We start from the raw sequence: 12,221 nt of genomic DNA, 5'->3' as shown, positions 1-12,221 counted from the left end.
TTGGAGCTTATGACTTAAGTGTTAACGTTTAGGTCACTAGTTTTGGGCTAAACCCTAACACGTTTTGTTGCATAGCAATCAAACACATACTTGATACAAATCTAAATATGCATGGTAGTGTATGTTTATTGGTCTATTTCAATTTATATTTTTTTCATGTTGGTCAATGATGACTTAAAAAAAATTATGGAAAAGTACATTGGGTATGGAATAGCGCATTGAGGAATTTGTAATTTTGAAAAAGTTTTATAATTTATTTGTAAATGACCCTTCTAATTGAGGAATCTGTAATATTGAATTTTTTTTTATAATTTATTGTAAATGACCCTTCTAATTACACTACACCAAAATGGAGCTTCCACGGCGGGCGTTGCATGCCGTAAATTGATATTTACGGCGTGCCGCTGTGTGCCGTTGAAGCGCATGCCGTGAAAAGTCTATACTTATAATGGCGTGCAATATAAGCCGTAAATATAAACAAAACACGTCATAAATAAAGATCTTTCACGTTTAAGATTACAATTTACGACATGATCTGCACGCCGTAATTAGTCTACATATTACGGCTTACATTTGCACGCCGTCTTTCAGTTATTTACGACATGATCTGCACGCCGTAATTAGTCTACATATTACGGCTTACATTTGCACGCCGTCTTTCAGTTATTTACAACATGATCTGCACGCCGTCTTTGAGTTTTTTTTTTTTTTTTTGCTTATTTATACATATGCAACTTAATTTCTATCTAGCTTCATACACCTGCCAATTAATTTTACCAAATAAAATACTGCATCAAGATAAATGTAAGAGAAATACACACTTCATTGAAATTATGGTAATCAATTCCAAATACAAAGTCACATTTTTAAGAGTTAGAAATTAAAGAGTAAATAACAAAATGCAAGCCAAAACAAGATATATTTCATAAATACCAAGAGTTCCTAACTATATATGCTGCCCTGATTGATATAAAAAAAGGTGCAATAAACTAGCCTCCCATACAGCCATATATTGGATCCACCAACAAAATGTTGACATTCCCTTTAACTACTCTAGGAACCTCATCTTGTACCTGAAAATAATTATTAGAATAGTGAGAAGTTTAGCATAATGTATGACATCAAGTAATAAAAATTAAGTTTAGACTTGAAAGGAAAAATTAAGTAAATCCATGCTCCAACCCCAATTAGCTGTAGTACTCAGTTATGATTAATACATTTGGAAACAAATGCAGTGCCAAAAAGAAAATTGGTTAATCTAGAAACATATCATTGTGGCACTTGATATTTTATCAGTAATGGATCCTATAAATGAAAGAAAGATGTTCCAGTAGTTAGTAAGAACATCATCTCAACCAAATATACCACAGCTTGAGAAAATATGCATAACAATCAGGAAAAACAATCTATTCAAAACAAAAGTCAAAGATTATGCAGCCAAACCCAAGAAAGATAGAAAACAAAAAGATAAGGCAAAAGAAAAAAAACCCAGAATTGATGAACTAGTAGCCAAACTCAAAATTAAGTGTAATTACCTATAATCTAGAAAATTATAAGCCTTCAATTACAGCCAATTGGTCAAAATTCACCCAGCCAACAATTACAAACAGGGGCTGAAGAGTTGCGAAAATTAAAGGATCTAGCATGCCTCCAACATAAAACAATCTTGGTTATCCATTAATAAGGTGGAATCATGTATGAATATGTAGTCATGAACCATGATTGACTACTTAAAATTGTCCGGTAAGAGAAAATTACATCATATATTATATATTGATATATGAATACATATATACATATATATGTCTAGTCCAACTTGGCTTTTGAGATTATTTCTTTTGGAAACTAAAAGACACTCATTTTACATACATATACAATTATTATCTCCTCACTGGTTAGCACAGAATCCATGCTCACCAGCCATTGGATCAAAATCCAATGGCTGGTATTTAAATCCGGATAAAATACCATAATATATTGTAAAAAAAGACAGCTTTTTATTTTTTTTATCAAACACCAAACTTGCTATGGCTCACCTAAAATTGTAATACAAAGCCGCTTTTGAATGGCTAACAACAACCCCAAACGGGCCTGTACTGTCTAAGTGTGTAAATATGGCTGGTTTGAGTTTTGGTCAAATTAGAAATTAAACTTGTTTCAACAAATTTTGCCACAAACTTTAGTTTGGACTATAGAGGCTTACTGTTAAATTAGCGATTATCCTTAACCGGATCATCAATTGCATTTTGAAGTACCAAATACATCCCACGGTTTGACAATCACAATGGAACAAGCAATCAGTCCATAAACTTAAGAAGTTTCGACAAAATTGTTTCAAAAGGCAGGTCGAACAATCCAAACAGTCCACAAATAGTACCAAAGTTAGTCAAACTAGGGTACATTAATGTACTGGAATAATAAAATTGTTGGCTAATAAAAATAGTTCATGCTATTTTTTTGTTGGTGCTGCTCTCTTCAGCATCACCAGGATGCAAAATTATATGGGTATGGTGAAATAGAATTGGTTCAAAGTCTGTACGCAATAATTAATGTATGTGTATGCAAAAGCTAAAGCTTGGTATTATCACATATCATCCTATCTTACAACATTCCATAAAGCTATTAAGTAAATTAAGTAAAGAAAAAAGAATGTACCTCGAAAATGTGAGACTAATATACTTTGATATACTTTATTGGCCACGCAATTGTACTTCCTAATGCTTCACGAAGAAGAAAGAACTCACGTGTTGGTCGATATAGAGCCACACTATCATCTAACACATCATTCACCCAAACTTTCCAGCACTCATGGCCAAGAGGCACATGATGGACCAATATAGTGGGATCCTTGGATGCAATATCACCAATTGCAACAACTTCATTTGTCCCAAGCCAACTTAACAACTTGCACTTTGTATTCTCAGGATGATCAGAACATAGAACAGCTGCATTTTCCTTTTGTTTGCTTTGTGCTGTATTAGTTGCAGAACGTTGAACACTTGGATTTGTTGTCTGTTTTCTTTGTGATGCCTCATTAGCAGAATGTTGAACACTTGTGTTTTCTTTTTGCTGTAACAATGCTTAAGACATCAATTAAACCAAATTTTAACACAAATCTAATATGAACAAAATGAAATCATTATGTTTATCCTCATTACTTACAGTGTTAATCCCTCCTTTGTCTAACTTAGAAATAAGATCTCGCATCTGATTTTTCAAGTCCTGCATCTCATTCTCCAATTTATTGAACTTATCACGCATATGTGTTTGACCTTCCACCTTTGAAATGGTTGCCCCCAATCCAAGCCCTCTTAGTCTTCCTCGTGGGTCAGGACCAAGTACTTTTGTAAGGGCATCATCTTTAATAGAGCATTTCTCCAAGTCTGCTGCCTTGTATTTTTTCACTTTTTGCTTCAAGTACATAATTGAAAATATAAATATAAATAGAAAAATAAAAATTTAACCATAAACATAAAAGTATACAGCAGATAATTTTTTACCACTATCTCTGGATCCTCAACTTCTTCATCCTCATTATTTTTCTTCGTTTCATAACCACGGATCCAGACATCAACCCTTGAAATTGCATCTGGTGTTTCACTTTCTTGTCGCTATAAAATAACAAGTAGAGATCAACTAATGCTAATATTACATTGCAGACTTTCTCACAGGACAAAATTCATATGAAATTAAAAAAGATTTTACCATTTCCTCTTCCAAACGAGCAAAGCTTTTACGGCTTGTCCTATGCACTAAAGTTTGTTTTGCCCTCATCCTTTTAAATCTTTCACATTTTTCATATGAAAAAAATATATAAATAACTAGTTAGAATAAAAAAACAAATAGAATGTTGGAGAATATTGGCTGAAAACAGTAGATAGCCCACAAGTATACTTGAAAGAAAATGTCAAAAACCATTACCCTGAATGTTGTAGAGGTTCGTTTTTTGACAAAAGATTGCCATTCCTCCATGGAGTGAATGTTATCTGGTTTGAGGAGGGCAGCAGCACGTTGTAGGCCGACCACTTTAGCTTGCTGCATCACTTCTTTAATTAATAAGGATCGAAAATCTCTCCAATGCTTCTTCAACTTTTGAAATGTATATTTCTTGTGGCATTCCTCAATAGCGACTTTTTGCTGCACCAAAAAAAAATGTATACAAAGTAAAATTAGAGTGAAATTATAGATAAATTATTCAATGTGAATGTGGGAAATATATTTCTCTACAATACCGTGATATGCTCCCATATTTGATTTCTAAATTCTTGTGAAAGGTCCTTCCAATTCTCCAATGTCACTGGCAGTAGCTCTCTTGCTGTGGTACCAAGGAATGAAGCAAATTTTGCTACATCACCTCTATATGGTTGGCCAGAATAATTGAACTCCACTATAAGACGAGACGTTTTTGCTTTTCCTTTGCTAAGATTCACCATTTTTGTCTTTCCCCTAGGCTTTTTCTTTGATATTTCAGGGTTAGATTCATCTTGAATTTCTGGATTATTAGGTACTTCATTAGGTGAAACCGTTAGTGGAGAATTAGACCCTCCACCTGATATTCGTAAGGGTTCATTCCCTTGTTGCATGGCTGCAGCTATAGCAGCTAACTGTTGCTTTTTCCCTCTCTTAGCTCCTTTTTTTGAAGACTTCATAGAACATACAAAAAAAATTTATAAGAATAACAAGCCCAACAAATAAAAAAGTTTATAAGAATAACAAGCACAACAAATAAAAAAATTGTTTTAAAAAAACATAATTTGAAATGTATATGACATATTAAATGAGAAATAGGTCGAAGCTTACTTCCCCAGCCATTACTTAAGACCTTAAACAAGTCTGACCTGCAGTGCACAATGTAGGTCCAATTAGCAATGGCAAATGTAATATAAACAAAAATTATTAGAGGTATATATGCAAATGAAAGAAAGCTACAGGGAAGTATATATACAAATGAAAGAAAGCTACAGGAACCCAGAAAGAAAGCTATAGGAAGTAGCTCATGCACGCTCTGTTACTAGTGTCACTCTTCATTATCACTCTGTTAAGCAAACAAAAATTATTAGAGGTATATAAACAAAAATTTGTAAAACAATAATCTATGCAAATGAAACCAATAGACCAATAATTCACGATTATAATTACCGAATTATAAGTCATGTCCTCACAATCATGTCTAACATAATCTTCATCATCAAGGTTTAGGTCAAGTCGAGAGACATCTACTGGTGCAGATGGCGTGTAATCATTCTCATCAGCATTTTCAAACTCATAAAAACCTCTTGGTGGTGCCTTTAGTACAACATACCAGTTGGACGTATCATTCTCTCTTGAGTAAAACACTTGCTTTGCTTGTGATGCCAATATAAATGGATCTTTCTCAAATTGATGTTGCCCTTGGTGGAGATTAACCAATGTAAACCCATCTTCAACCTTGACACCATTTCTTATATTTGCCCAATCACAATGAAAGATAGGGAATTTATAATGGTTATAGTTTAGCAACATAATTTCATTTATAACACCAAAGTATGGTATTTTTCCAAGAACATGTGAAGTGTCTCTTGCACTTGCTCGACACATTGTATCTGCTTCAATGGAAACCCCACTATTCTGTGTGCTTTTCTCAGCATTCCTTGTGTGAAATCGATTTCCATTAACAATATAACCAGAAAATGATTCAACATAGTTCAGAGGCCCACATGCAATCCACCTCAGCATATGTGACATTTCACTACTACCACTTTTTTTCACTTTATTTGATAGCCATGCACTGAAAGTATCTATATGTCTCTTCTGTAAAAGGCTTTCATTTTTCAAAAGACGCATATCTGAACGCTTAAGTTCCTCTAAATGCATGCTGTACAGGAAATTACTTACTGTTAGTAACAACAATATAAACCAATACAACTCACTGCCACAAATGTTAATTTTACTTACTCTTTGTATGGTTTTACTTCTGAAATATTGAACAAAACATAACGATGAGCAATTTCTAGCATGTCAGAATTCATTGTCTTCAACTTTCCATAACCAATTGGGCGTCCTTCTACTATTTTTTCATCTTCAAAATCCTCATTGCGTCTATGTTGAACACCTATTTCAGCTGCTTGTTTCATGTACCCACTACAAAACCGTGTGATCTCTTCAGCTAAATATTTTTCAGCTATGCATCCCTCAGGTCTTGAACGATTTTTAACATAGCTTTTTAGTACCTTCATAAACCTAAATCACAAGAAAAAGTCATACTAAAAATTATAATTAATATTAACTTCGGTTATAATTAATAAAGTACATTCCGAATGTCACCTTTCAAATGGGTACATCCAACGAAAATGAACAGGGCCACCAATCCTAGCTTCTTGTCCAAGGTGAATGACTAAATGAACCATAATGTCAAAGAAGGATGGAGGAAAAAACCTTTCAAACATGCACAAAGTCTCTGCAACATCATCTTCAAGTTTTTCTAATTTATTTTTATCAATCACCCTTTGACATACTTCATTGAAAAATGCACATAATCTAAATATTGCAACCCTTGGTCCCTTTGGCAAAAGTCCTCTTAATGCTACTGACAACACTTGTTGTATTAGGACATGACAATCATGAGACTTGAGACTTAAAATCTTGCAATCTTGCAATGACACACGATTTGAAATGTTGGAGCTATAACCATCTGGTAATGTCAAATTTAATAGCCTTTTACAGAAAACTTGTTTCTCTTTTTTGGATAAGACATATGATGCAGTTGCACAAAGAAAACCAGCCCCATCATTTTTTGGATGTAGTTCTTTTCTTATGCCCATCTCTTCCAAATCTTTACGAGAATTTAAGCTATCTTTTGTCTTGCCTTTCATATTCAAGAGAGTACCAAGAATGCTCTCACAAATATTTTTCTCCACATGCATCATGTCCAAATTGTGGCGTAATAGTAATGTCTGCAATATTATCCAAAGTTATCTAAAATTCAACAACAAAAACTATGAAGTATTTTTAAAATTTAATAAAAATAAAGGGGAAAGCGACAAACCTCCCAATATGGTAACTCAAAGAAAATCGACTTCTTCTTCCATGGCCAAATAGGACTTCTATCTTTCTTCCTCTTTTTGTTTCTCTTATTCTTCGACTTTCCCCAATCATTTTCAAAATTATCGACAAACTGATGAATATCTGAACCAGTTAATATTCTAGGCTTCCGTCCATGTTCTTTAGTTCCATCAAACCAATCTTTTTTAACCCGAAATGGGTGATTGTGTGGAAGAAACCTTCTGTGACCCATATATGCAAATTTTTTACTACAATTCAGCCATTTTGAACATGTGTCAACACCACATACTGGACATGCTTTTTCACCCTTTGTGGAGTATCCAGATAAATTCCCATAAGCAGGAAAGTCATTTATTGTCCACATCAATATAGCTTTCAAATTAAATGTGGACTTACTGAATGCATCATAAACACTTACACCGTTGATCCATAATTCCTTTAAATCTTCTATAAGTGGTTCCAAGTATATATCTATATCATTCCCAGGTTGCTTTGGCCCTGGGATAAGTAAAGTCAACATTAAATTTTCCTTGGACATGCATAGAGATGGCTGAAGATTATAAGTAACCAAAATCACTGGCCAACAACTATATCTTGAACTAAGATCACCAAACGGATTAAATCCATTAGAAGAAAGGCCAAGCTTGAGGTTACGTGGATCTGAAGCAAAAGAAGGCCACTTATTATCAATTATATTCCATGCCAACGAGTCTACTGGATGCCTCATTTTTCCATCCTGACTTCTATGAGTGTAATGCCATGTTAATTGTTCTGCCATTTCCGGTGACTTAAACATTCTCCTAAATCTCGGTATGATTGGAAAGTACCGCAAGACCTTTGCAGGGACTCCAATGTATAATTTTTTTGTTCGGTCATTCATTTTCCACCGGGAACAACCACATTTCGGACATGTCTCCATGTGCTCAAACTCTTTTCTAAATAAACAACAGTCATTTACACATGCGTGTATCTTTTCATAGCCTAAATCAAATGCCTTGAGTAATTTTTTTGTTGAATACAAGGAATCTGGAAGCCTATTATCACGTGGTAGCATATCACCAAAAATCTCAAGAAGCTCATCAAAAGCTTTGTCAGTTAGACTATATCTAGCTTTATACTTATATAAAACAACAGTTGCAGACATCCTTGTGTAAGTAGAATCTGTATATAAAGGAAGTTCTGCATCCTCCACTAAATTTTCAAAATTTGGCTCTCTTCTTTCTTGTGGTGGTTCTGCAATATCATCATCATCATCATCTTGGCAGAATGCATCCCTATACATTCTATATGTCTCTGGCAATTCATCAGTTCTCTCTTGTACAGATGAACTTGGATTTTCTCCATGAAACACCCATGTAGTGTATGTAGAATCCATCTCATTCATGACCAAATGCTCATACACTATATTAAAATGCTGGTATTGGAGGTTTATACAACGACTGCAAGGACATTGGATCTTTGCTGGATTCCCCTTACTCGCTTGGACCATATCAACAAACCTTCGTGCTCCATCACGATACACTTTAGAATTTCTAAAGGAAAAAAAATCTTATTTTTAATAAGTACTACATGCATATAAACTATCTAAATATGTATAGCTAGGGCCTTAAAAATAACCTTGCATAGTTTACCCATTCTTTATCCATGGTCTCTGTCTTTCCTTGGTGTTGCTCTCTAATTAATGTCTAGACACCTTTCCAATTTAAAATTATACAATATATTTGTCAATAAAAGAATTAAATGATTCTTACACAAAAAAAAAAACACAAGGAAAACAATATACAGTAGTGCAGCAAACCAATACATGTATAAATGCACACACAGCTATGTATGTATTCACTCCATAAAGCAAATGAATATAATCCACACATACATAAGAAATCCAATTCTATCATTCATATACTCTTTCAAGCCTACCAAGCAATAAAAGGTAATGTAAATGAAGGTAATATAATTGAAGTTGAAATAAGAAAATGCAGTTTCTGTTTATCTCTAGATTCTCATATTGAAGTGTGGGAGAAATCAAAGAAGTACAAATATATTGTATTTTCTTTTTTATTTTAGTGCTAGATTTTTACTTTAATCTTCTAGTTTTTACTATATCTTCAGTTGACATGAACAAAGTAGCAAAGGTGTGCCTACCTGTCTTGTAAGCTCAATAGTTTTGCAAACAAAGCTTGAGGAAAAAACGTTTTCCATAGCCCTCTGCAATAAACATTGAATTTTAATTAAAAGAACAATTATAACAATGAAAAATGTACAAATTTTTAACCTCTGTTTTACTGTTTTTTCTTTTGGTATAGAACTCAGTTTTACTTTGATGGATAAAAAGATAAGTCATGACTCATTACAATAACAACCTCAATGAAAAATGAAAGTGAAATGAAGTGATTGCCTATAATTGAGACAGTAAAGGTGACTGATATTTGGTAGTTGATGAGTCGAGGACAATTACAGTTACCTTAATTGTCATTGGACTTTAACAAGGTACAATACTTTGCCATCAGTTAATTGACTAAAGAAATATTTTCCAGATATTAAATTATTAATCATTTCAATAAACTATTGTGAGTTTGCATTCTATACTCAAATTCAGAGCACATCTAAGTTCATACTTAGGAATGATTTGACATTGGCAAGCTAGATGCAGACTAGCAAAACTAGTTAATTCTAAGTGCAAGAAAATGCTTCTAAACTAATTTATGTTGAATACAAAGTAGTAGCCCATGTTGTTTAGGAAGAAAGTGTTTGAAAATGCATGTAACTGAAGTAGGATAGGGTTACAGATTATATTTATAGCAGTTTGTGAAATACAATGTGTGGCTTCTAAATTGGTTTAAGAAATTGAAACCAAATTGTGCATCATAAAAACATGCATGCACCTGCAAGTACACAACATACAGCCACAACAACCACACAATTCAAGTCATAGGCTCACAGCTGTTAGCTACATATGCATTATTGTGCAACTAATGCAGATAGCATATTACTGTACCAGTAAAATATTTTTCTCTATTATATAACAATCAAATTCAGTCAATATGCACACAACTAGGGGCAGGGGAAATGTGAAGTCTATGTTCATATAAAATTAAAAATAATGATCAGAACCATAAAAAGAAAGCATTGGATCAAGATTTAAGCATCTATAGACTACATACAAATATAACATATAGTGGCCATTGACCACAATGTTAAACTCATGAATAAAACTTATTCTTGTAAAACCAACTTATTATAAGGAAGCAGAACATGTGAGATTATGGGAACATGGCTCTATACTTATATTCTATACTACATATTCTAAAGGTAGCAGAACATGTGAGATTATGGGAACATGGCTTACCCTGATTTTCACATGAAGCAGAGTGATGGTTTACAAAACATTAGTCACTGAATCTGGGAAAAAGATATATCCAAATGAATTTCAAGCAATACAGAGTGCAGGCTCCAAATTCCTATGCCACTCAGACCTCATCAGATGCAAAGCATGCAGTATTTATAAAGTAAAAGTACACGGAGGCTATAAAGATTGTCACAAGGAAGAAGAGTATAAAGAAGGTGATTGTGGAGAAGAAGAAGAGGAAAGTTCTCAGTTCTCACCTGACTGCTAAGTGAAGCACAAAAATGCTATACAGTCCAAAAGTTCATCCACCATTGATGTCAAGCAGGACAGAGAAGTATGCTGTGTAACGTTTAGAAATGAAAGTCAAAAGAACCAATACTCCCAGACTCAGGAATTATAGACATGGTTCTGGAGGGGAAAATGGGGTTAGGTGGGGATATGTGGAAGAATTTAAAAATCCAAAACACACACAAACGTTAGAATCAATATTATGTGGGGGTCTAGATATACAGAATATGAGATGAAACTTTTTGAGTGTAAAGAATGATGTCAGATGGCCATTTTGTCATGCCAAGTTTGAGATGCACTTGCTACAACATATTAGGCTTTTGCAATCAGCATTCTAATAAAGTTTCTGCATCACACCAAAATTTTTTCTACACGACAATAAATTGTTAACAAACTTTGCATGGCCTCAATCAAATTTTAGTGTATCATCAAAAGAGGAAAATGCTGAAGGGAAATGAGAAAGCTTTCAATTCATCAAACATAGGAAACATATACTGTACAGATTTCAAAACTACTTAATTTTTAAGTTGTAGCAAGAAACAAACTAAGCAAATATTAGTCAAATGTTCTGTAGCAAACACCAGTAAACCAATTTTCTACGTTTATGAGCTTTAGCAGTTACAGTATCTTCACTATTATAAAATGATTGCAGATACATTCTGGTTGGTGAAAGTGTACATTACATTTAGAGTTCATGTCGTTTTCAAAGACTGCTTTAAGAAAACAAAAACTTATCATGATTATTAGCATAACATTGGAAAGAAAATAAGAGAACTCTACACTTCAGGATATATGTATAATATATTAACATCAAGTTAAAGTTTTTACACAACACATGGGCCTGTTTGAAACATACCTTCACTTCCGCATCTTAACTAACCAAAGCAAGTGTCAGTTTTGCATTTTGATCATTGCCAACCTGAAATTGAAACTAAGGTTTTCAACAAATAAGCTACCCAATATATTACATTCCTGAAATATTGAAAGGGATCAAGATTGGTTATCTTGATTTCCAAAAGGCAATAGAACCCATTAAATTGGCAAAACATAAACAACCCATTAACCCATAAATTGAAAAAATAGAAAACCCATAAAATGTATAAAATTTGAATAAGAAAATATAATTCATAACCCATAAAATTAGGTGAGCAGAAAATAGTTAAGTAAAGTAGAGAATGAGCAAATTACAAAAGGGGAATACTAGTACCTTACACCATTTGGGTGTTTCTTAAAAAAAATCCAGCACCAACGCCCAGAAAAGTAAAGAGGGAGGATCCACAGAGAGAGAGAGAGAGAGAGAGAGAGAGAGAGGGAGAGAATGGATAGACTGATCGAGTGTTTTGGCGAGAGAGAGCGAGAGAGAAAGAGTAGGAGAGACAGAGAAAGAGGGAGTGACTGTTGTGAAGTTCCAGAAACTGAAGCGCCAAATGAAAATACGCGAGGGAATTTTTCATTCTTTTTTTGGTTTCGCGGGTAAAATAAAAAAAATCAGTTTTAATTATGGCATAAAGTATGCACGCCATTAATAATAAAAATGCACGCCGTA

At 33.7% G+C, this 12,221-nt stretch overlaps 2 protein-coding genes across 2 annotated transcripts; both read right to left on the bottom strand.

Annotated features, from left to right (window-relative positions):
* Nucleotides 1–2,670: 2,670 nt before the first annotated feature.
* LOC147277881 (uncharacterized) lies at nt 2,671–4,652 on the bottom strand. Its single transcript, XM_086255753.1, has 6 exons — nt 4,233–4,652; nt 3,922–4,137; nt 3,706–3,798; nt 3,501–3,611; nt 3,163–3,411; nt 2,671–3,069 (listed from the first exon to the last, which is right to left on the bottom strand). Exons 1-6 carry the CDS (start codon nt 4,647–4,649, stop codon nt 2,671–2,673), a joined length of 1,485 nt encoding a protein of 494 aa, XP_086111879.1. The 5' UTR covers nt 4,650–4,652.
* A 365-nt stretch (nt 4,653–5,017) lies between these two features.
* Nucleotides 5,018–8,687, bottom strand: LOC147277880 (uncharacterized). Its single transcript, XM_086255752.1, has 6 exons — nt 8,659–8,687; nt 7,025–8,573; nt 6,304–6,932; nt 5,935–6,219; nt 5,140–5,854; nt 5,018–5,035 (listed from the first exon to the last, which is right to left on the bottom strand). Exons 1-6 carry the CDS (start codon nt 8,685–8,687, stop codon nt 5,018–5,020), a joined length of 3,225 nt encoding a protein of 1,074 aa, XP_086111878.1.
* Between the last annotated feature and the right edge of the window lie 3,534 nt (nt 8,688–12,221).

This window comes from Dryas octopetala, chromosome 8, assembly GCF_963921425.1.
Source record: "Dryas octopetala chromosome 8, drDryOcto1.1, whole genome shotgun sequence".
Taxonomy (NCBI): Eukaryota; Viridiplantae; Streptophyta; class Magnoliopsida; order Rosales; family Rosaceae; genus Dryas; species Dryas octopetala.
Note: the sequence above shows the minus strand (reverse complement) of the source record. Positions and strands in the feature narration are given on the sequence as shown.